This window comes from Acanthopagrus latus, chromosome 12 (genome assembly GCF_904848185.1).
Source record: "Acanthopagrus latus isolate v.2019 chromosome 12, fAcaLat1.1, whole genome shotgun sequence".
Classification (NCBI taxonomy): domain Eukaryota; kingdom Metazoa; phylum Chordata; class Actinopteri; order Spariformes; family Sparidae; genus Acanthopagrus; species Acanthopagrus latus.
Genome location: NC_051050.1, coordinates 22,931,481 through 22,957,355, shown reverse-complemented (window position 1 = coordinate 22,957,355; position 25,875 = coordinate 22,931,481). Strand labels below are relative to the sequence as shown.

Here is a 25,875-nt window from a genome sequence, read left to right as displayed (position 1 = left end):
GGGGCGGTGTGACAAGAAGAGGAATGAGTGAGAGGTGGGTGGAGGAAGTGAGAATGGGGAAACCCTGAGTGGGAGAGAGAGAGAGAGAGACACTGATGGAGAGCAGGAGAGAGAGAGAGACATTAAAGGGGCGCTCCAGAGATTTATAAACACTCCTTCATAAAGTTGGACGGCTCGCCCGAGAGAGGTTGAAAAAAGAATCGTCCTGATCTGTGCAGGAGAGGCCGAGATATCCTGACTGACAGCAGCCTACGTTTCCCATCATGCAACTCGACAGCAGACCAGCTTACCACTTACCTGAATCCAAACCTCCATCCTCTGGACTCCTGGACTGAGCCCCGCCTGGACCGGACAGTCGTACGTAAGGTGATGCGTTCACTGTCATCACGTCCAAGTCTTTGACTGCGTGAGACTGCGAGGAAAACGTAAACAACTGATAGACGGACCGAAAGACTACGATAATAAAAATACACTTGGATTACCTCTACAGACTATACTCCTAAATATATCTCTATTATCTTGTGGTTCACTTTTTCTACATGATTAAAACAATATTTGCTTTACCAATTGCTCAAAGGTTCTCCAATGTCACATCCATAATGCAGTGAATTGTGGGTAATTAAATGAGTGAAGTACACAGAAATCTGGGGTCCAATTGAGCAGCCAAGACCCGGCCCGTCAAGACTCGCGTACCGTGAACGCACCCGCAAAGTCGCCCAAAAATCTTTTGGCGCTAATGCTGCTAACGTTAGCGGGCGTTGGCATTCACTCTCGTCTCACTTTCAGTTTCATCAGAAAATCAGAGAATGTATTATTGTTACAGAAGCCGGTGTGCAGGAAGTGACGTCATGACATCAGACAGCAGCATTCACTCCGTCGCCACGCTTTGATTGTTCCCGTCTGTGGAGGCGTCGACGTACGCAGGAGAGACCTTCTGAAAACACGCGCCATCATTCCCGTATGACAACAATTATCGCCTCACGTAACGACACCTTTGGTCTCCAGATGACAGAAGAGAGCGGTTAACACTCAGCCACGCGTGAATAAAGCAAAAGTTCTTCATTTATGTGGCCGTAGACGTAAAATGAGATTGTCTCGCTCTCTCTCTGTCTCTAGTAAACTCATTTTGACATTAGAAACTGGTGGCGCTCTCATGTGAATATAATTAAAAACACAGTCTTATAATTTACTAGACAAAAACAACAAGAGTCTCACTTTTTATTGGTAAAAATATAACAATTTCAAGTCTGTAAAACGTGTAAAAATCACAATAGTACCAGTTCATGAAGCACATTAATGAATTCTTCCCAGTGTTAAAAATACATGATGATTCAGCAGAACCACAGACAGGTGACAAATTAAGAGGAACACCTGGAGAAATGAGCGCAGCCAACAGATCACAGGATGTTCTGGGGTTTATTTAGTTGGTTCTTTCAAACCTTGTGAAGATTTCAAGGTTGTCGTTAGGCAGGAATTTAGAATATATGTAGGGTTTCTTTAGTTAGTTCTAACAAACCCTGAAACTGTTACAGGGTTTCGTCAGTTTTAGCAACAACTTAAAGACTTCTAGGGTTCCTTTGGCTGGTTCTAGCAATCCTTGAGGAGGTTCTACGGGTTTGTTTCGGGCAGTTTTAGTCACCATTTAAAAATGTTTTAGTGTTCTTTGAGTTGGTTCAACAAACTTCAGGAAGTTTTTGCTCTAAAAATCATTTTTGGGGGGGTTCTGTGGTTCCTTTCGTTCGCTGCTACTGATGATCATTGAGGAGGCTCTAGTGTTATCTAGGGTTCCATATGGTGGTCCAAAAAAATCAATTAGGGTGTTCTAGGGACCCTCTTATGAGGTTCTAGGATTCTTCAGGATTCTGTAGGTTCTCTCTAGGCAGTTTCAGCAATCATTCAGGATCTTCTAGGGTTTCTTTGTGCTACTTTGTGCTATTGTTTCCTTAAAATGGCCCTTTTGGAGCTTCTGAGGTTACTTTAGGCGGTTCTTGCAGGATCTTTCAGTGGTTCTAGTGATCATTTAGGAACATCTAGGTGGTTCTAACAATCATGTTGTGTTTAGAATTCCTTAGCATTGTTCTTGTGATCCTTCAGAAAGTTTCTTTCCTTTTGACGGTTTTAGCATCACTCAAGAATCCTCCAGTGGTTCTTGTGATTTTAGGGATTCTGTAGATAGTTGGGAGCCCAACTAATGACTCTGGTTCCACCAGAGATGGACAACAGGGAGAACTGGAGCTGTTCTGGAGGTTCCTGTAAGAACAGCACCTCACTGAGACACTGTGTTGTTTTTTTCCCCACTTCATTCATCACCCACCTTTACAATATGTAACAGAAACAGTCCTAATAAATACATTTATTGCAATCCATGACCTTTAAAATGTGGATTCGGTATAAAAAATGTCATTTCTATGATTGAAATCAGTGTAATAGTTTTTTTTTTAACACTCTTTAGGGAAGTTCAACCCGTCTGGAGGAGGAGGAGGGTCAGAAGTCATCAAACAGGTCCTCGGCTGCTGAACTTGCTGCTGCAGCATCTGTGGCGCGTTGGGGAGTCTGCTGCTTACTGGATCCTGCAGGGGGGTCGGTTCTGTACGACACACACACACACACACACACACACACACACACACACACACACACAGAAGAAAAAGAGTGAGCGAGAGAGAGAGCGAGCGAGAGAGAGAGAGAGAGAGGGGGAACAGGTCAGTGGGCTAATGAAGCTGGTTTACAGGAGAGTTTTCCTGTTGAGACGGGAAGTGTATCATGTGGCCCACAAGACTAGAAACACATGGGCAGCTTTTATACCTGTGTGTAGATATGTAGGTGTGTGTGTGTGTGTGTGTGTGTGTGTGTAATTGCAGCTCCCCCACCATAAGTGGTCTACATCAAATGCTGGACTCGACTACCTTCGTGTTTTTGTTTTTTTTTTTACCACGTTGAAGCTCGCGTTCTCCCTGCAGAGGCTCGTATATTCTGCCTTCGCTCGAGTCCAAACACCGTGTGATGTGATGTTTGGGGGGGTCAGGAAACACAATTTCGGACATAAATTGGATGAAGGAAGGATCAGGGATGCACAGTGGGTAGCAGAGAAAAGAGGACAAGAGAGGATCAAGGGGGAGAAACTGAGAGGGGAAAACAAATGTAGGCCAACTGTAGTTCATCCTCAGGGGCTGATGCTGTAAAAAGACTAACATTTTCAGATTTAAGGGAATAATTCTGGGAAGAGAGACTATCTGGTCAGACACTTAAATCTGATGCTCTTTAAGACCTTTTCAAGATAATCTTTTTCACCTAATTTCAGACGGATTTCTTGACTAAACATCTTTTTCTAATTCAAGCATTGCGTGCACGTATAAAAGGTCGGTAGTGTGTGAGTGCTCTCGTGCAGAGGCAGGTTTATAGTTTCAAGTCTGTCAGGTTTATCTGCATTTTGGCTGTAAAGTTAAACTCCAGTATTGACTCAGGGATAGATGGAAAAGAGTTTGATCATCACGCGGAAGAATTCTTTTTATTAAATTATGTTTTTAAGATGGAAAAATGAAATGAGATATAATATTTGAGTCAATCAAGACCTCACAAGCTCTCATTAAGACCATTAGATGATATTTTAAGACATTTTAAGGACCTGCAGACACCACGGCTGAACATAAGTGGAGCATTTAGAAACTAAAAGAGGGCAGATACTTGATTACAATTAATTACTATTTGTGTATGTTCTCTGAAAACGTACAGATTCCGACGTAACAACAATGAACCTTCTCTATTGTTGCCATGTTTGTGATCAGTAACTCTTGACAGAAGTTTGGTGAAGTTACAAATATGGATGCATCAACTTACGTACGTAGAAGAAGCTTACATATCTTACCGTATCAGCCAATGTTGTGTTCACAGCTTATTTCTGCCACTAGTGGGCAAAAAAATCTGTTTTCGCAGCTTGGAGCATCACCTCAATGGCAGTATTGAGCTACTGCTACAACACTTAGATAAGTTAGTTGACTATAAGGCCATGGAGAACTCTGTGGCAAAGGTTGTTGTTCTTGTTTTTCTGATTTGATTGCATCATGTCACACCACCTCCTCAAAGATGTTGACGTGCTCCCAACTCGAAGATATCATTTCAGGCGATGTGACCCAATCAGAGATGTTTGACTTCTGTGTTAGTTACTGCTGGCAACAGCAACCAGACAAAGGCGGATATTGATTGAGGTAAAAAAAAAAATAATTGTATGAGGTAACTGAATTTCCCCTTCTGTAAACCATCCAGCGTGGTCGACCTCTGGCCTTACTGCACATGTGATCGGCTGACGGATGTAAACCAAAGTTGGTCTGAGGACCACCAACAATCCAGAGAAACATCTCTAGAGAGCTTCAGGAAACGTGAACACAAGACTTCCAATCCAGCCCCGCCGAAACGCCGATTAGCTGAATGGGAACGAAGAAGAAAAGGCCGGTGTGAGAAAGGAAAGGGAGAAGCGAGGGGAGGCCCTGAGCTTGTTTAAATCATTACCAACTGTATGACAAACACTGCTGCGCTGCTGGAACCAGTTAAGAGGAAACAAGAGACGTGTTCACTGGAGAGGGGGAGCTGGTCCACGTTGCCACGGAGGACCACCGGAGACACGAACACATGGTCGAGGGGGACGTGACGAGAGCGGTTTCAACCCTGAGAGGTGAGGTTAAGCTCAGGCACCGGGCACACAGGAGCCCCCACACAGAGCCGGTCTGCTGACACACCAGCGCTGCAGCGTGCACGCCAATTATGTGCTCGTTTGTCGCCCGAGAAACTAAACAGAGGCTCAGTTTGAAGCGAGCTGGGCCGAGGGATTAGTTGTGTCTAAATGAGAGAAATTAAAGCTGAAGTTGTGTCATTTAAAGGTTCAGTGCACCAAATTACAAAAGGAAAAAAAATATATATCTGTTTTTACTTATGTTTTGTGGTACGTGCACACAGATAATGTTTCACAGGTTTGCAGGTATTTGTCTCTGAGATTTCGACTTCACCGCTGCGCACGAGCTGAAGTTCAGTTTTTGAGTAAACTAACCAGAAATACCTCTGACCAGATACAGTGTTTCTGTTAGGGCAAGTCAAACCATGTACATTTTATTGATATAGTCCTACATCACAAGCAGTGTTGTTCAATGTATGGAGAAGATACAGTCGAGTAAAAGTGACGATATCAGATTAAAATATGACTTTGGTAGAAGTGAAAGTCACCAGTATGAATAGGACTCGAGGAAAAGTCTTAAAAGTATCTGATATTAAATGTACTTAACTATCAAAAGACCAGGACCGACTGATGAATCATGTTCAGCATCTCTCTCTGGGGTCTGAAACCGTGGTTCTCTGCCGGATATTGCTGGATTACCACTTCCAGTTTGGGGCGGGGGGGGGGGGGGGTTGAGATCCTGCCCCGAGTGAAGGACTTTAAGTATCTCTGGGTCTTGTTCACTAGTGATGGGGAAACGGAGCGTGAGATGGTCGGGCGTCAGCAGGACTGTGGTGAAGATTTGCTGGTTCATATATGTTGTATGTTTACCAAGAAGTTGCACCGACAGACTGTTGCCTTGAATACAGTAACGGATTTGTTACTGTTATTTCGCTAGGATAGTCTTAAAAAAAGCCTCCAGTATTTCTCAGTATTAAAAGAGAAACATTGTAAAGTATTTGTATAGCAAAACTGTTTCCCCCCCATCGTTTTACAGGGAAAAGCTGTTTTATTATGGATTCTTTCCTCTGACTACAAGCACAGAAACATTCATAAACTCCATTTATATCTCAGTCAAACTGTACTGATTTCACAGCTGCGTTGGATCATGTCAGAGGGCCACAGCTTCAACAACAAACTATAAAACATCTCAGTGTAATGCCCAACAAGGCCGTACCAGTCCCATGTCTTGTAGTGATTATCTGCGATGGCTAGAAGCGATGTTTGATCGCTCACAGAACCGGTCTGCATGTGAGGGAGGAAGAGAGTGTGCAAGTGTGTTTCACTGCAAGTGTCTTTTCATGGGAAAACAGTCCGCTGAGTACACAAACACTTACATCTCACGGACGCGTTAACCAGAACTACAATAAGTCCAAAATGAGACTCTGAAGATCAGAAGAAGAACCAGCTGTGTTACAGAAATCGAAGCTTACTACCTAAAAGGAACCTGAAGAGACTAGTTCTGTTGAAGAAACAGTTTCAACACCTCTCCTTTCAAGAGCGAGATAAGAAGATAGATATCGATCTGATGTTGGAACTGGAGTGAGAACATGGTTAGCTTGGCATCGCGTAAAGACCGGAACAATCAGTTGGATGCATCTTTAGTCCGTCCACAAAACAGAGATGTAAAAAAAAAAAAAAAAAGCAGTTTTTACTGGAACTATTTCTCGATGAATAACATTGTTTATCCATCTGCTCGGTACTTTGGTTCAGAAAGGCCCATTAATTTTTCCGTAGACACCGTTGTGTGACTCACAGTTGGAGCACTCCTTCGACTAGCTGGAAATGAAACTCACTCGGTTGAATTGTCCAGTACAACAAATGAACAGCTGCCTTCAGAAAATATCTGGTTAGTTTGACAAAAAGCTAAAAGGTACAAGAAGCCTGGGGACATAAAAAACAACAACTTAAGGGGAGAAATTAAGGTGAATTTCAGCAACAAAACATCCAATCACAGATCTTTGAGGAAGTTCAGGCGCGGTTTAGATGCGACGACCAGCAAGAGAAGCAACCGTTTGTATAACAACAACAATGGCGGTTCCTCAGAGGGTTTGCATATCTGCTATAGCATCAGTTTTATCAACGCTGGAGAGGAGAAGAGCCAAGAATGAAACCAGAAGTTAGCCAGCTCCACAACACGGAGGATCCAGGTATTTTCATACCCGGGAAGTCGATCTTTTTAAGCATAGATATGAACGAGGCTCCACCGCCGACGTTTTGTCCAGATTTGACGTAACTGCTCAGGGATATTATAGATTTATAGCAACGATGAACCAAAGATGAATACCGAGAAATTAAATTGAAAATACTGAAACTGGTGGCCAGAATATCAACAAAAACAACAATAGCGATTGTTGACTTGGTCAAGAGAATCCAGCATTTCTGTCCTCAGTAACGTTGAGGATTTAAAGAGAATCTGAAATGTGCACACAGTAAAAACTCTTCCAGAACCAGCCGGCCCAGTTCATAACTTTATCCAAACAATCTTCTCATCTCAAGCAAACAAATATAAGCCCGTTTCTTATAATGTTGAGCAATTCCTTTAATTAGTCATCCTTGTCTTCTGTTCATGTGGCTTTCATTTAATTCTCTGCTCTCCCTTCATTTCCTGCTCCTCCTCCTCCTCCTCCTCCTCATCTCTATCCTCTCTGTGGACGACCTGCATGCAGAAAAACATGGAGGTAACAGAGGAAGGTGAATGGGTTGAGTAGCGATGGAAAGGGAAAAAACAATAGCTGGGTGTAGGACTGCCAGCAGCCCTGAATCCCCCTCCCCTCCACGTTAACAGGCACCTCTCTCAGACAAAAGCCTCTCCTCTGCAGCCGCTGTTTGCCAGCTCAGAGGGGGAGCAGCGATCAAACATGAAGCCAGCTCCAGCTGCTCATCAGCTCACTGCTGCAGTCAGAGCTGGTAATAAGCCTCCGTAATGGGCATCACTACCGACTACTGACAGCAGCTGGGGATGGATGGCACCACTTACGGCCATCTGCATGTGGCACAGCTTACAGTGGCTGGCAGTCAAGAAGAAGCTTGGACCGAGTTGATTCACCCTCTGTTGGAAGGCTGCAGAAACAACGTCAGATTGAGACATGTCTTTGGAATATTCTTCTAAATGGCCACGTCCAGAAAAGAAACTGGCACATGGGAGATACGGGGAACAAGAGCGCTGGTATTGTGGGGTGTTTTGGATGTGGACTGTGACGGACTTTGAGTGTAGATACAGAGACTATAGACACAACACAGAGGGAGTGAGAGGAGATGAAGAGAAGGAGAGAAAAAGAAGAAAGTTGCATAATTGTTTCTTTTTTGTCCAGTCACTGACTTTGGCTGCCGAGTTCAAGTCCTGGACGTCCCTTAGAAGTCCCCCCCCGCTGCACTGTGTTCAGACCTGAGAATAACGGCATTCACCAATATCCAACAAATTAAAAGCCTGGTTCATTCTCTCAGTTTAACCCTGGTGGTATCGAGCTTGTCAGATATCAATCCATGAGATTTCTCCAGGCTGGATCGAAAGTCCTGACCCAGCTCACACGAAACCAAACTGTTCTGTGATTCACATTTGTCTAGGATGATGTACATTGTTTTTACCTGTGGCTGTAATAAAGCAGTAACACCAGGTGCCACAATATGCTTCAGTACATACACACAGCCATATGCCATATTTAAGTGTGTACAGCTACAGCAACACTGTGTAGTCAATTCTGAAGAAATATAGTTGATTTTTCAAGGTTGTCGAATACTCGGTGGCTCCGATCCAATAAAAAATGTGATTACCAAAACCCTAAAATATTTTCGCTGATTCGATTCCAAACATTTGACCTGATGTTTTCCACACACTCATTAGTGGAGCTGTGTGTTCACATAAAGGCCACAGTTGGGGGGGGGAAAAGGTCTTTTCTCCCGAGGCTACATCCAGTCTGCTCATCCCCAGCTGCTCTGCCTGAAGCCGAGGCAGCATGTGTTTGTGTGCTTAAAGAGACAGAAACTGATAGAAAAGACCGGCAGCGCGAATCATAAACCTGCAGGCCAACGCTGCTCTTTTTTTAAATTTTTTTTTTATCACCAATAAACTCTGGGAGCGCTGAATTTGATATTCCCTCTCGGAGGAATGTTGTAAATGTGATAACGCCCTAAAGGTGTACAGCTGGCCGTTCTATCTGGACGCAGCAGAGGGGGGGGGGGACAGGAGTGGAAACTGCAGCTACAAGAGCTCGGACGCTGGAACAAGGTCACGCTGCTGCTGCTCTTTTTCTTCTTCTATGGTACAGTGAGCTCTGCAGCGTCATGTGTGTTGTCTTTTGTGCATCTTTGTGTGTTCGTATCTGCCTGCGACTCTCCTCACATTCCATCAGATATTTACAGACTGTGCTGTGGTCAATCAGCGGGTTTACAACCGACCGCTGCCATTCGAACGAGATGAGCCTTTTTTTCTGCCACTTTAACTTTGTTTATACTTCTCGTGGGGGGGGAGGAAGACCTCTAAACATCTGAATGTTCGGGCCCAAAGAGAGCTGCCGCAGATTGGGTGTAATTACCCAACATAAAGCAGATCAGTGACAGGGAACTTTTATGATGTTTGATTTTCCCATTCAAGGGTGCGAGAGAAGAGGTGGGGGAGGAGAGACGAGACAACAGAGGACCATCATAACAAACATCAACATCTCTACGTCTTCTGTATTTGTTGCTCTACCGTAAAGAAGGGAGGCGTATGCTAACGTCAACTTGTAACAATAAAGTAGATTTAAATAGATTAAATGTGTTTTTTTGTATCTTATTTTTGGCTGGAGGTGTCCCACCCTGGTTATATGAACACATTTGACAAATTTACTGGCTACAGAGCCAGTAAACGTCTCAGAGAGGCATTAACTGAAAACCACAAAGGAGGGGATTATTATGTAGGAGGAACTGCTTCTCACTCACTGTCAAAACAAATCCAGCGCAAACACTAAATGCAGCAGCCATAACACATGTACATGTACCTCTTTCTCTGGGAAGGCTGTGGGCTCGGTCTTTTAACGGGGGGATCGGGGGGCCCGAGGTGACGAAAGCGCCGCTTGCGACAGGGGGCCACGTCTGTGATGTCCTTCAGGCTGTCGTCCAATGGGCTCGCAGCAGAGGACTCTGAGGAGAACATGAGCCAGTCAGGTTCCTGCGTAAAATGTTATCCTCAAAGTGAGACAGACAACATTTCAATTACAGCATAATCTTCATTTAGTTCATGATCTCACAGCGAAAGACACAAAACTGACATCTGTCTCTGATGACAGAAGGGAGAGGAGGCCTTCATGTTTCCTGCTCAGGACAAAATAAAGAAACTTCTTCTTCTGCTTCTTCACCTCCTTCTCCTTCTTCCTTCTTCTTTTCCTTCTTCCTCTTTCTTCTTTTGCTTCTTCCTCTTCCGCTTCCATTAGGCATTCATTCTTAAAAAAAAAGTGTTTTGCTCACAATGTTCTGCTTCTGCCAACATTTTCTGATGCAGTACTCCAAACAAAATGAGCATCAACATGTGGTAAGGGAAACACGGCTAGCTGTATTATCAGCTGTCTCAAGTTTGAGAAAGTAACACCATTTTTAGAGCCACAAAGACATGACAAAACCGTTTTTATCTGCCAATGACCAAAAAAACGATCTTCACGTCAATTTGCTGTGGTTAAAATGGGGTTTATGCATCTTCCAGCTGTGCAGCTAAAGAATCTGAAGACATACCAACACCAGATAACCAGTTCTCTCATTCCATTGTACTGTCTGAGTCTAAGAGGTGGCAGCCGGCATCTCGCCAACATCTGCTCGTGACTCCTCTCCTCTGCCATCTGACTCTGCTGTCATCACCTCTCCGCTCTCCCTCTGTCCTTAAACGCAGGAATACCGGGAACATGTGTGTGGAACAACAGAGGCAGATGGTTCTCCACCCGCAAATCAGCACGTTCTCCGGGGATCAAAGAGCAGAGGAACACGGCGACTGAAGGCAGGAGGATGATGGTGGAAAACACAGAAACATCCTTAAAATTACGTATTCTTCCTCATCGCTGCTGATATATTCCTCTCCGTTCAGTTTGGTGAATGGTTTCCACATCGTCTTGTCTGTTTTATATGAATAAACTGAGTCGAAAACAGTCTGTTAAAGCTGGTTGTTAAACTCAATGACCTGAACGAACACAAAGCAGCAGAAGCAAGTAAAACCACAACAAAGTCGACAGGTGTCAGCTGTTTCTTTTCCCCTCTCATGGTCTTCTCTGCCGTTTGGTCAAACATTTAATCAATCCGTGATATGTTGTCGATACACGTCTTGCACTTTGTATAAAATATCACCGACTCTGCAGCTCTACAGAGGGTGTTGGTGTCTTTCAGCTCATTGTTTTGGTTTTTACAGTCACTGGCCAGGTTTCCAGCAGCAGTCTGCAGCTGTCTGCAGAGAACAAACTCAAAAACTTAACCAAAGACGCAGTTAGATACTAGCTGCTGAACACAGTGGAGCATTTAGCAGCTGACGAGCCATGTTATTATTATTTTCTAAAGTTGGTGGAGACTAAAAGGAGAATATGAATTATTATATCTAGGATTTCATTCATTGGGTGGACTCAGAAACAAGTCAAGTCAACCCAGTTTTTCATCATCTAGCCACGAGCGTATTCATGTAAAAAGGGAGGTGTGTGCTGCATCTGACCAATCACAAACATGTCCTCCATTAGATTAAAGTATTAGTTAGCTGTATTAATTCAGTTGCAAACCCAGTGTCAATGTTTCTCATCTGAACTCTTTGGTAGAGGCTCAAAATTTAAAAAAAAAAAAAAAAAAAAATCTGTTTGGTCAGTAGAAAATAAAACAATTATTTCATCCTGTTAGAGCACAAAGGAACAAAAAAGGGCAAAGAAATTAATTTTCCATTACTTTTTACTGGGTTGGACGATTAAACAGGTCTTTGTAGACGCACACTTACTTCACCATCGTGGGCTGAGGGACAAACTGACACCGACAATAGATTGTTCTGTGCTGTGGATGAAAACTGTGACCATTCGGTAGCAGCAAGCACACACGAAAACAGAAACTCATTTCCTGAAAACGTCCCTGGTTCTATCTGTTGGTCCTAACTGGCAACGCGCTGCCGTCTGAGTCACTGTCGTGGCAACAGAAACAACACAGATCCTGCGAGCTTTTCCTCATCAGACGGACGGAACGGGGACACCTCAGTCGAACCCAACCTGGCTTCTGACGATTTGTGAGAAAGTGGAAAAATCTGGGGCGTAAACAGCTGAGAGGAGGGCGAAAAAAACTCCCCTAGAAAACCCCTCACAGTTCCATGATAGGTAACTCATGTTCTGCTCAAATCAATCTTAGTGTAACGCACACCTACAGGACATACATCCAGTCTCCCCGCTGTTGGCACATTAATCATATCCAGGCCTTCTGGGAGCTCGAAGTCTGGAGGCTGATGAAGTGTAACGTCAACATTAGAGGCTGTATGCATTTAAAGGTGTTTTGGTATGTCAGTTCACGGAGGCCCACCACTCTGCATTACACAACTCCTCGATGATGTCATGGTTAGTTTCTCAGCGAGGGTGCAAATACACTCAGCTCCCATGACAACAGCTCCCCAAAAAATATCATATTTACTAAATCTCAAACGACTCGTGTTGTGTTTTGTTGATAACCGCACGTCTGGACTTACCGAGGTGTTGTGAAGTGAAGAGTTACAGCTCTGCTCTTTGTTTTCAACCGTGTCTAATGTTTGCCCTCGCCAGGTGTTTTCCAACACCTGCAACGGCAATTTTCCGCCTTGTGATGTAATGTTGACCCACCCGTTCAAGCGACGGAATTAAGTACTTTCTGTAGATGATCCGTAACAGTTGCTGCCTGAGAACTCACTCCATAACCGTCATGACGGTAATTTAAAAGTAATACGCCATCGTAGACACACTTTTGCCCACAACTGATGGTGCAGGATGAGTTTCCCTTCTGTCAGAGCACTGCAGGGTTTATACGTGGAGCTGCGAATGATACTGAGCACGTTAATGGGACCTGACTGAGCTCATACCACGGGTTGATGAAGTGGAGGCTGCGGCTGATTGCTCTTCCTCGGGCTCCTCATCAGTACTGCCTCCATATTCATCCTCCTCCTGACCTGATGTTCGGCCCGACTTTACTGAATCTTCATTTTTCTGTCCATTAGACCTCCTAGAACAGAAGCCAGAGAGCGTGCACATGAAGGAAACCAGCAACAAAAACAACACTGAGTTTTTTATGGACCACCTACAACGATGCTTTGTAGAAGATTTAGCTGAAGTTAAAGCACGTAATGTTTTAGAAGTATCAGTTCAAGTCCAGTCCAGTCCAGTTTGTACGATTAAGTGGCATCTTGTGGTGCGATTAAAGGTGGAAACCAACAAATTATCCCTCGCCTAGGAGGGCTGAAGCACTAAATGTTGTACTCTACCTCGTCTCCTGAAGGTTTGTGACAGTTTCCTGCAGACTGCGGATCTTCGCCTTCTTCTCATTCAGGACCAGGATGAACCGAGAGAACAGCTCTGCCTCCAGGTCTTCTTTACCACCCGCGTAACGCTTCAGTCTGGAATACACAGAGAAGTCTTAAAATCTAGCTTTCACCCAATGTCATGAAAAGTACACATATGTTTCATGCTAGCAACATAACACCACCACTGCTGATCAGTGATGGATGGTGCAGCTGATGGAGTGATTACGAAGCCATGAATCACACGAGGTGATTGACGTGGGCATCAGCTTCAAAGCAGTTCTTGTCTTTCAGCAATAAGATCCACATATCATGTTGATTATGTTGTTTAATTCTAATGATTAAAGTGTAAATCTGATATTCTGTCATGTATCTTTCAGTCAACAAATCACAGGAACACACTGAAACCAACAATGAATGAACTGTGGAGCTTAAAGAGGCAAAAAACTACATTGGAAAAACGGCACAGCAGCGTCTCTTTCCAGAAAACAGTTGCACGGAGGATTTTATGTTTTTACCAAACTAGACCGACCAACCCTGCAGAGGGAAGCGTGCATCTATTCTGGGACAAGAAGCAAAAGAAGCAGCGTGGGATGTAAACATTGATGCCGTCTTCCTCGACTGAGCTGAAACTTTACTTAGCGTAGTTAGCTGAGCTGGCTAGTCTCTCACCAAACGCTGAAACCTCCAAACAGCTGATGTCCAAAACTCCGCACCTCACACCGAAACAATCTGGATGGATTATTGTAGCACTCCAGGTAAGAGGAAAAACAATATATGTTTGATTTTGAGGTGAAATGTCCCTTTAAAGATTTGCATCTTCAGCAGGAACCAGCGATCTTGGAGCTGAGAGCCACGGACAGGGAGGGAGAAATAAACGCACTAGAAAGTCGTTGGTTTTTGGGCGTTTTCATGGAATTTTTTCGACAGAAACACATGCGTATATGCAACAACATCGGCTTTATCCTCCACTTTTACGATTGAGGTGAACTATATGTTGAGCCACGTGAAGCCCAGGGGCCCCGCGGACTCTGACGGGTGTGATGAACTCACATTAACGCCGCTGTGACATCAGTTCATGGCTCTAAGTGACGTACAGCTGCAGGCGGACGGCCCCTCCCCGCACTGTGTTATATGAGTTGGGTAAAAACTCAGTGGGAACGCTGTGGTGGATTCAAGGGGAACTGAAACTTTTAAGCAAAAAGTGAAGTAGCGTAACTTGCAGTGTTCCCACAAAGATCTAATGTCTCCATGTAACCAAACTGTGTCCGAGGTCCCAAATATGCAAAACATTTAATATACTGTCAGATTGAGATTTTCTTGGCCATTTTTAAAAAATCTGACCTGCCCATTCCAGATCCGGTGCTCACGATTTTTGAAACTGTTCTTGATTGAAAAAAAATCTATTGCAAAGAATCAGAAACAGGATCATTTCCACCTTGATTTGGTTTAACAAATCTTCAAATTTTCCCAACTTTTGGGGAGAATTTATTAAACATCTTTCCCTTTTTTTCCGATGTTGAAATCCTCCCCATCCCTGCCTGGTTTTGGTTTAGATTCTGATCAGTGGAAACTCTGTTCGCTCTGTGTTTTGCATGTATGTTTACTCTGTAGTGATGCGCTGCTGCTCTCGGCTCAGTCTTTGGTTCTCCTCCTCCAGTTTCTGGTTGCTGTGCTCCAGTGTGTTTCCCCTCTGCAGACTGTGGATCAGTAACTCTCTCACTGCCTTCGCCGGCTCAGGAACGACCTTCAGCAGAACAGAACCCAGCCGGAACTGAAAAGAGAAATCAGACAACACTGAAGCATCTGCTGTCCGCCAGCTTGTTGTTGGCATTTTGTCCCTGAAGATGTTCAGCTCTGTTATCACCCTCTTTATGTACTTCATGTCTGTGTTTATAGTCTTTCCATTTTTACAGACTAAAAGCGCTACATCTTTCTTTTTTAGCGTCTGGTCACTGTCACATTTGTTCAGCTGTCACCTGGGAAGCAAAGTTTTCCCTCAAATACGTCTCTGCCGTGTTTACACACAGATAAGAGGCCGAGCTGCGACAATCACCGCTGACCTCTCCGACCATCAGCTCCCTAAATAACTGACCTTTACCAACTGGGGGGGGGAGCAGCTGTGTGTCTGCAGGTGTGTGTCTGTGTGTGCTGACTGGATAAGAAAAGAGATAAAACTTAACAGAGGTAGGCTGCAATATTTTAACTTAACCAGACAAATTGCAGGTTGCTAGCATGGCTGTAAAATATCAAGCCTCCGTTACATATCTTTGTATGAGGGATCAGAGCAGGAGTATATCATCTGATATGTGTAGTGCAGGTTGGAATATTTCAGTCAGGACCCAAGTTGTGGATCAAACAACAGACAGGCGGTCCCATTTTTCCCATCACTGATTGAGATATTGGATCATTTTACTTTAATGAGGTGAAGACGCGTCATCATGTGATAGAAACCAACCGTTTACATCTCTTCATCTAATCTTTCCTCAAGCGCTCACGTATTCCCACCCTCTGCATTTCCTTTCGGGTAATTTACAGAGTGTCTGATATTTGCCAGCTATTACTTCAGCGCCTCTTAGAAAAAACTAAGTAAATAACCTCAGACTAAAATACTGCTCGCAGTGGAAATACCTCTTCTGAGCTCTTCTGACAAACGCTTCCAGCTCGTTGCCTCATCGTATACACTCACAGTCGGTATTAAAAGCACTTAACGTCTACAAGTTAAACAGAAACAAGAACTTCAGCTGTCACCTGGCTGCTCCGTGTTAAAAGGATCTGAGCTGTGGAGCTACTGGTCAGAGCTCCATGTTGTTGCCTGAGACACACCGGTCAGTTGGCTGGAGCGCGTTGGCTGAAACACTGTTGATGTGGGCAAAGGTTCCTCATGTCGTCATAGAGACGCTTCTGTTTCAAAAAGCCGTTTCTGACTCACTGATTCACACTAATTAACCGCGGGACACTTTCATTTGGGGAGAGACCTCGGAGAGCAACCCCACCTATTCTAAATTTACTGCCAGAGTGGGAGAAATATTGGCGCTCACACAGAGCCGGTGAATGTTAAAGTCATTAATATAACAGCGTGTTTATAGAATAGATCTTTCTCAATACAGACGAGTGAGTTTGAACTTGCATCCTTTGAGCTTGTTAAGTTGAACTCAGGGAGTCCAAAACTCCAGACGGGAGGAGTCATGACAACATCGAGCCTCCAAAACAAACCTATGGGCTCGATCTCATGCCCAGCACAAAACTAAAAGCTGTGGTTATAAACTTAACAGGACCGAGGAAACAAAATTAAACTCTTAACTTGTAAAATAAGTCTGTAGACAGGCTGTATATGAGGGGGATTGTATCTTCGTTGTCAACTTACTAAAGACAAAAACACTTTTAGTTTTCATTTTCTAAAAAATGAGCACTTGAGTTTTGTTTTGATTCATCTTCAGTTTGAGTCAAAGTTTCCTGTAAAAATGTGCAAAAGTTTCTTGAATTTGTGTTGAACATATGTTAACCTTCACAACGGCTGACAACCTGCAGCAGCAACACACTTCCTTCATGGCTCCTGTACAAGGTTCATTCATCATTTACCAACACAGATTGAAATTTAGGGTCCACTGGGATTAAAAAAATGAAATTAAAGGAAGATCGTATTCAAAGTAATATGGAAATGATTTTGTTTAGTTTTGCTCAGTGTTTCATTTCACACTGTCGCTAAAGTTTCATTTTTGTTAATGTGTTTGTTCCTCCAGTAACCACTTTCCATGGAGAAACTCTGGAGTTGTGAATCATCTCTTGGGGAAGCTGCTCTGCCGCTGACAGTTACTACTTGTGCCAAGCTGGATTTCATGAGACGGCCTGTTGTACATCATGGTCAACTTGCTGAAACTGTTAAAAGTTTCACACATCAGGGGTCTTCACTCAGCTCAAGGGTTAAGACGTCTAACATGAAACAGGAACATAAATGCTCAAGGTGTTTGGATTTGGCCACCTGAGCTGCAGGCTCAAGTCTGAGATAGCAGGACTAAACTTCCCTAACATCTTAAATAAAAAGAACTGTGTCAAATCTAGCTCCAGTGCATACAATTTCATATCTAAATGGTTTATGACTTAATTGTAGCACCATTGTTCGTGTTCTGCTTTTAAGTTCAATTAAAGTAAGTTAGTTAAAGATCTCACACTCAAGATTCACTCCGTTCTGTTCAAATTAAAAGGATTTGCCCAAAAATGCATAACTGTGCGTTTCTGGCATCACTGTGACCGTCTGATGATGATTATACCACACAATACAGTATCGTCGTGGGAATAAGACTTTAAATCTATTCAAGTTGATGATAGAAAACATCTGTGAAACACAAACCAAATGTCACCACAGACGGTCGAGTCTCACACATTTTTCTCCGAAACGCTGCTGAAAATCAGCAGAACAAGCTGACGACGTGCAAGAGCACAAACACACACAGGTTTGGTATGCTAACCACCGCAGGTAACACCTGTATGTATGTGTGTGTGTGTGTGTGTGTGTGTGTGTGTGTGAGCGTCTCACTTCTGGGCTCTTTAGGCGTTTTGTAGCGTTGAACAGCACCGACGATTAGAGGGGGAATGACCGGGCATTAGACTGAAGCCTCTCATTATGACTCATAACTTTACGACAGATGGCTTACTGTTTTTTTTATTATCGTGTTGAGCAAGAGAAACCCTCGGACACCTCCGATGACGCATCCCAGCGCACTTCTGTAAATCGCCTGTTTGGAACTCTTGTTTTTATGAAACAGAAGCAGCGATTCATTTCCTCTGTGCTGCAACAGGCACACTTAGATTTCCACTTTCTCATAACTACCATGGCAACAAAGGTTCGGTGTCTACATCATGAATGAGTGTGTTCACACAACCGACCTCTGAACAGGGATTATTCAGTCACCATCACGCTGCTCATCTGCCTCACGTCCCGTGTTCTCAAGAATACAGGAGGAAGTACTCAGACCCTTTACGTAGATAAAAGTACTAATACCACACTGTAAATATACCCTGTTACAAACAAAAGTCCTGCATTGTAAATGTTATGCAGAAGCATGTCAGTGTAATCAGGAAAGTGTAGAAAAGCTGCTGCTCAGCTGATCAGAGCTTTAGAGGACCGAGTCAGGCGCAGAGTCGGACCTTCTGGAGGAATAAACACCTGAAGTCACATCAGATTCTGAAGTTAACTGGAAACTCTGGTGAGTGCTGAGCTGAGCAAGAGGTTTATCTGAATTCAAACACACGGACAAACGCAGCCAACTCACAGCTAATGCGCCGTAATCTGGGGCGAATACACACCAGCGCGAGTAACGTGAGTCAAACTCTGCTTTGCTGGAAGTGAACACACCATTAAACAACCTCCATGCAGATTAAAATCTATCTAACGTGACTTTTTATGCACATTACGTCTGGTCTCGTTTGCTGATTTCCTTCCTCGCTCTCTGATTCTCTCCTTGAAGTTACAGCAACAGGCGATCAAATGAAATACACCGTTAACTTGTTGTTACTTGTGGATTTCCCAGAGCCCAAACTGACAACCGATGGCTCAAACCTTTACACTGCAACAAACACATTCAAAGTAAGAAAATAATTTATCAAAAGTAAAGAAATGTAGGTAAAGAGGCTTGACAATACAACTGGAGCTGGAAAAGACAACCTTTAGAGGCAATAATGCATTATGAAAAGCAAATTTATAACACCAAAACTCAATTAAAAACTAAACCGCTGATCTGTGAACAGTTCGCTGCGAGGATTAGCTGTAAAGGTTACATTGATTTGTGACGTGCAGATGATTTGAACCACGTGAACAAATATAAAGGCCACCCACAGATTACCCAACGTGTCCGTCCTCACGTGATTATTTCTGGTTGTTATTGTATCGGGTCAGATACTTTAAGTGATGCAACACTGCAAGAATCACGTGAAGCCACCACTCGTTTCTGAAATAACATTAACATTTCACACTCTATGCATCACTTCCTCAGCTCAGTCAGGAGATCAGAACGAGCTCGGTGCGCTTTTATCTGGAGCTTTTAAACATCAGACGTAGATTAATTAAGTAGAGGTGACACCGCTGTGAACACCAGGCTGACGTCATGTGAACCATCAACAACTCTGAAGATGGCTTTAAAGTCAACAATCAACTTACATTCCTACTGATAAAAAGTTGCAAAGTCAAAACACTTTGTGAAATTAACCTTCTGACTCGTCTGCTGGGAGAGAGGAGCGTTTAAATAAACACCATCACTCCTTCATGTGAGCTCATACATCAGCTGTTCATCACACCGAGATAACTGTGAAGACTGTCGAGAGCGGGTTCACTCACAGAAATGTCCTTCTGGACCTTCTCGTACGCCAGTGTGACGGTGGAGCTGCGGTCGGGTGGAGACGGCGTCAGGCTGAAGCTGTACGTGATGGAGGATTCGGTCTCGGTCAGCGCCTGCTGGAGGTCCTGGATGTACCTTTCTGTCGTCATCTCCAGCTCCTCTGCCTCACCTCGCACCGCTGCCTCGCTCACTACAGAGTCAGAACAACACACAGCAACTAATATCAATACTGAGAAAGTGTTTCAAATAGAGACAGAATGACTTCCAGTGGTGGAAAGTAACTGGGTACATTTCCTCAAGGACTACATTTAAGTACAATTTGAGGCACTTTCGACAGCATCAATCCAGCGTTTAGCGGCAGGGTGGAGGTGTTACACCACTGATCAGTTTGCTGAAAATGAGAAGCTGTTGTCTTGTTTTGCTACTAACATGCCGGCTCCCTTTAAACCCTTTAATCCAGCAGCAAATACACACCAGCACACATACTTAACATTAGTTCAGTTTACAAGTACAGATCCTAACAATTCTCATACCTTCTAACGAGAATAAGAGATGGATGGTTGGATGGAAAGTCTTTGGTTGTGTTTTCAGCACCTTGTTTTAAATCCACACCTGAGAGAAACTAATAAATCTTCCTCTGAGCGTAACTGTCCGAACAGCCGAAAAGGTCAACGATGGCACACTCTAAAATGTCCCAAGGTGAAGTGAGAAAGGTGTGTGTGTGTGTGTGTGTGTGGTCAAACAGGTGAGGTCTAGGTGAAAGTATCAGGTGAGCATAAATCTGTCAGGTCAGACGTGTTAAATGTGACACGACAGGCCGCGAGGTCAAGCCGGGGGACATTTTTACCGTCTCCTCTCCAAGCATCCTGTCCATCAGTCAACAGCAACTGGAAGCCTGAACCTAAGCCCCGCCCACTCCAGTCCACACGCAGGAAGTAGGAGGAGTCGGGCTCTGATGGGATGTGGACTTCACGCACTGACGTGTGCATCCCTGCAGAGATACACAAAACAACACAGTTAGAGGAATGCTCGGCTGATTCATTGATTATTTTTGACTCAGAGGAACTTGGATGGACTTCATACATTATTTTCTAGAATATAACTAATTATCAATGTGCAAACTGCTGATTACAAGCAGTTCTTCTTCCGTTGCTGTCCAACCGTGGGAGCAGAAATGACGCCAGTACCACCATAATGAAGATTTATGTAACAGAATCAGGCGTACTTGCAGCTTTAAGAATCAGATTTGTGTGTGTCTGTATATGTCTGTCATTGTGCATTGTAGAGTATAAACACAGATTAAGTTAGTGGCTCACACTGAGGGGACGGCGCAGAGCCAGTGGACAGAAACAAAGCTGAGCGAGTAAGATTTATGTGCGGAAAATAAACAAACAAGGGTTTGCTGATTAAATTAAAATTAAACTGGGATCCTTTTTTATTATTTGCTTCTTTCATTGTTAATGACTGATTAAATAAATGTGGGATTGGCTGCACGAACTTAACCGGGACAGGCCAGAAAAAAAATGTAAACCACTGTCATCAAGTCATCAATCTAAACTGAGTTTTATACAACTGGCCAGAGACGTATTGTTAGGGGAGAAACAGTCACCGTGAGAGAGACATGTCAGTTCACACAATAAAACACTCTTTCACTCAGAAACCTAAAAAAGAAAAGTAAGAAACATGGTGGACTGTAGGTTTAACTTTAAGGCAGTCAAGGTATTTCAAATACCTTATGCATGGTTTTCAGACTGAACAGATATTAACATGAATAGAAAATGAGTTGGTATGTGTTCATGGACATGTACTGTAGCAAATGTTAAATTCTGGTACCATGCAGAACATTTATAAAACTGGAACAATTCTTTTAAATGTTGGTCTACAATATATAGAGATGGGCAGCACATTGGACAACAAGATGATAAGAGTGCAGACTTTGTGTAGCAGAAAGCCTCCAGCATCAGCTGATCAGCTAAAGAGCATCTGAAACTTCAAATAAACCATGAAAACAGGCTTGACACAGGTAATTTGTTTGTTTGCATGAAGAAAGTGAGCGTTAAATGTCTCATACAGCGGATTTATGTCACGTTATGTCAAATAAAAAATAATCTAGAGCTTCTTTTTTTTCTTATTCTAAGTATCTATAATGAGCCCACTGCTTCAGATTTAACCCAAGCAGTAAAATACTTAAACACAGACAGTGTAACAGTCCTGATAGCTGGAGGTGTGTCAGACCTGGTGGAGACCTGTCAGGACTCCCACAGCTGCTTTTACATCATTTTCCTGGCATGTGTCGCGGCCTGTTGTTCACGCGCCAGCCAGAACTTAACCTTCACTCACCGTGGCTGCAACTATCTTGCAAAACAGCCACTGACAGAAGAGGGGGGGAGGAAAAAAAACCCTTGTGAATATGGTTCTGGTTTTACAGCAGCTACTTTGACATGCTGTGAGTTTATCTGTGCAGCAGCAGCTGCAGGGGGTCCGGCTATTGTTTTATAAAGAGAATGAAAGACATATTGAAGCTCTGAAGGGAAAATGGATCTGTAAACCATCAGAGACCGCATAAGGCTTGGCCAGGAGAAAACTAGAAGCCCCCCACAAGAGAAAACGCACAAGGCCTGTCTGTTGTAAAGCTGCTGGCACACGGTGAGTAGCATGGGGAAACACTATGTTAATAGACCCCCTTTATAAAATCTGAATAAGCAAATTGATTTTTTGGGAATTGATCGCGTATTTCACCTCCTCTTAAACAGAAATGATCAAACCATAGCTTTGCATCTGTAAAGAGGCCTGTTTTATATCCATCCACATGCTGAAGCAATATTCATGGAGCTGAAACAACAAGTGCATTTGTCTGCTTTCACATACACACTGACGTTAGCATGCCTGGCTAACTAACTAAGACCTCGCTAAGTTGCAAGGTATCAACAGGAGCAAATCTAGCATTATGTAAATTAGCACACAATTAGGTAACTATGTTAATTTGTGAGGAAACAGATGATGCTCTTATTCAGGACCGGAATGTTTAACAACTGATTAAAATTGACCAAATCAGAAATTAAGCCAACATTTTACACCATTACAACATATTAGCACCTGCTAACCTTTTCAGAAAAAAATGGACGTCCATCAGCTGAAAATGAAAAGCTGCTCTTATTTTTGAACGGCTTTAATTCTAACACCATCTAGCCTCTTAGCTAGTTGTTACTGGTTTGTACTTTTGACCTTATTTACTGTATGTTATCTTATTCTTATAATTGCTACAGCATTGTAATGTCTAAACACTAACATCAACCACATTTCTTGTCCTTAATCATCAGAAAACTAAAAGACCTCCACAGTGTTATAGTAAAGAATAGGAACTGCATTTATTCAGTGAGAAATCTAATTAACACCCCCTTAAAAATCCACAAAGTAGGATCTCATTGTCCATCCACTTCACTGAAGTATGCACAGGCCTCATGCCAGACGGAGGGTTATGTAATTGTTAAACATCAGTTTTCCTTGCTGCCGTTTGGCTATGTAATGACCAAAGTGAAAATGATTAGTCCAGCTCCATCCAACCATGTCATCACGGCCCTGTAAGCACTGTAATGCGGTAATACACAACCTCTCATTAGGTGTAAGTACAGGCTCAGCAGAGTGAGGCAGAGAAACTCACACCTCAGTTAGCTGGATACTAATGACCAACCACAGCGGCATGCTAACGTCCCAACACACGTTGGAGCAGAGCACAACAGCAGCCTCACCTTTAACAACATCCTTCCAACACCTGCTTCAGGACTAAATACATGCAAAGTCGGAGGAACTTCTCATTTGTGAGGCAGATACTGGAAAGTGTAATTTCTTGCATTTAAAAGACAGGAATGACAGGAAACTAACTTATACAACCTTCATATTCTCTACAGATGGTGATTATCTTAACGACTAATTCCAGTGTTTTTAGTACGACGATGCTGAGTCAGTTTGTTTCACACAGAAATATCTAAAAAAAATATTCAATAAACTGAAAGAAAACTATGCAGGTCTCAGGACTGTGAGCCTGACTCACAGTTGAATATCTCAACCACTCCTTTGTTAACAGACAAACTGTATGAATGAATATGCGTGAAAATGAAAAACACTTATTATTAATTTGGCAACTATTTCTGATAAATACTGAAGTACATTTTTCAGTCAGATGTGAGGATTTGCTGCCTTTCCTTTTAACTGTGTGAAGTATTTTAATGTATGTGTAATAATTAGCTTGGCAAAGGTGTCACTTGGACTCTGGGTGACTGTGACAGGCCAGGATTTCTCACTATTTACAGTTTCTTTAAAAACTTCAATCAATTTATGGATAATACAATCATTAGTCGCAGTCCTGTACAAAATAGTCCAAATGAGCTCCACCCAGACGAACTGCAACAGTAAAATCCTGTTTCAATATTAAAGCACAGTCAGAATAATCTAAGGTTATCACAGGGAACATTTTTTTTTACGCTGTGCTAAATATAGTTTTACTAATGTAAAGGATGTGGACGCGTCCTCCACCACTGCTGTCAGCATGTAGTTAAAGCTAACCACCATTCCATTAAATGTCTAGAAGTATAAAAAGGTTGGCTGTGACTTTCTTCCCGTACTGAACCTCTGATGACAACAGAAAAAGGAAAATATCCCTCCACTGTGAGCTATGAATGATACAGCCCGGTGTTTGTTAGCTTGCTAGCTAGCTGTTAGCCCTGAGCGCCGCTGGATGTAAACACAAGCTGAAGCTTCAACACGTGACGAGACGAGCGGATAAAAACCTCGCTAACTCCTCCGACAACAAACAACGTGATGGTTTTAATCTTAAAATCTTACCGACAGCTTCACCGTGTCCGCCCGACGGCTTGTTAACCGGAGTAAATCTGATGTTTGGTTGTTGTTGACTGAGAACTGCGCCCGGCGAGTCGCCTCCTACGTCATCACCAAGCGACACAGCTGCTCCCAGGACCAGGACATCAATATCCAGCAAATGTACACAAGTATAAGCATCCCATTATACTTTAAATTAAGCCTGATCATAATATTTATTAGCTACAATACTTAAATGATTAACGCATTAATGCATCAATAAATAAATTAAAATAATATAATTTGCATAATCCTGAAATGGGCATACTAATTTGTTACTACATGATCCACCTGTTTTTATTACATTTCACTGCTTCTTTTATTTTATATGAATACTTATTAGGAAAATTCATCTTTTATTTTCAATAGTAACTCAAAACTGATGCCTAATTGTATGACAACCCTCTTATAATTGGGTGAAACACGTTGTGTTAATTTTGCTGTAGGAAAAGTGCTGAAGTTGAAATATGAAAGAAAAGAAAATAGAAATGCCTTTGCCCAAATATATGCAATATGCATGATCAGCCAAAATTATCCAAAAATGAATGTTTTTTGGATCATAAAATAAGCTGTAAAATCCTTTAATAACAACATATCTGCATACTGAGAACAGACAACTGTGACATCTGATGAGAGGAAGCCAGTTAAAGTTCAATAGTAATGATCTCGCCTCTCTTCCTCGTCCCTCCGTGTTGTTCTGGTTTCCTTGCCGGTGAGGCTAAGGCAACAAACTGTGTGCCGCATGTCGATGAGAGGGAAATGAAGGGCTTACTGGAAGACTATGATTTGAGTTCTGCAAACAGAAACTCTTTCCAAGAATAATTGCTTTAAGAAGCTGCTCGAGCATCACAGCGCCTTCTATTAGGGGAACACACAAACTCACACACACACACACACACTGAGGCCTGAATCAGTTGTTTTTCTGCAGGGATGTGTATGTGTGTAGTTCATCGCTGTCTGCATGACTGCAGTTAGCATCAGGGATTAACCTGTCCTGCTCTCTCAGGTGGCCTCTGAGGGTGAGCAAGGGCCAGCCAATCACGGGTGGAGGAGGGCAAGTCGTGACTTCTCCACCCTGGGAAAGAAATTTGCATCCAACAGAAATCAGCTAGAAGCTTCTTCTGTCTGTCTGAAATCCAGGAGCCGTTCTTCCAAAAAACGACTGTGAATGTTGCTAGCAAATCTGCCATCATTATAATAAACTGTGTATTTAGACGCTGGCTCTGATGGGGCTTTGTGCTTCTTCTACTTGGCTGCAGTTCCCAGCCCTTAAAGTGGTGGAAGCTACTGGGATCACTGGTTTCCTCTAAGGCACACTCAAACTGAAGAAGACTCTGTGATGAGCTGGTGCTTATTGTGTTTGCTCATATTCCAAATTGGCTCCCATAATAATTCCTTCCTGTTTATCTGTTTGTATTTCCCATCATGCAGCTCTTTAATTCAGTCTCAGGCTCTTTTCTATCTCTCTGGATGTCCGTCAGGTTCTGTGTCCT

General features: G+C 43.0%; 1 protein-coding gene across 2 annotated transcripts; it reads right to left on the bottom strand.

The window, feature by feature from the left end:
• Positions 1-1,203: 1,203 nt before the first annotated feature.
• On the bottom strand, positions 1,204-24,474 carry xrcc4 (X-ray repair complementing defective repair in Chinese hamster cells 4). Of its 2 annotated transcripts, none has more exons than XM_037117271.1 (8): positions 24,350-24,474; positions 20,355-20,498; positions 19,507-19,697; positions 14,780-14,946; positions 13,137-13,268; positions 12,738-12,877; positions 9,685-9,826; positions 1,204-2,587 (listed from the first exon to the last, which is right to left on the bottom strand). In XM_037117271.1, the coding sequence occupies exons 2-8, from the start codon at positions 20,494-20,496 to the stop codon at positions 2,485-2,487; spliced, it is 1,017 nt and encodes a 338-aa protein (XP_036973166.1). In that variant the 5' UTR covers positions 20,497-20,498; positions 24,350-24,474; the 3' UTR covers positions 1,204-2,484. The 2 variants fall into 2 exon arrangements, with proteins under 2 accessions (XP_036973166.1, XP_036973167.1); XM_037117272.1 differs by lacking the exon at positions 1,204-2,587 and adding an exon at positions 7,230-7,364.
• Between the last annotated feature and the right edge of the window lie 1,401 nt (positions 24,475-25,875).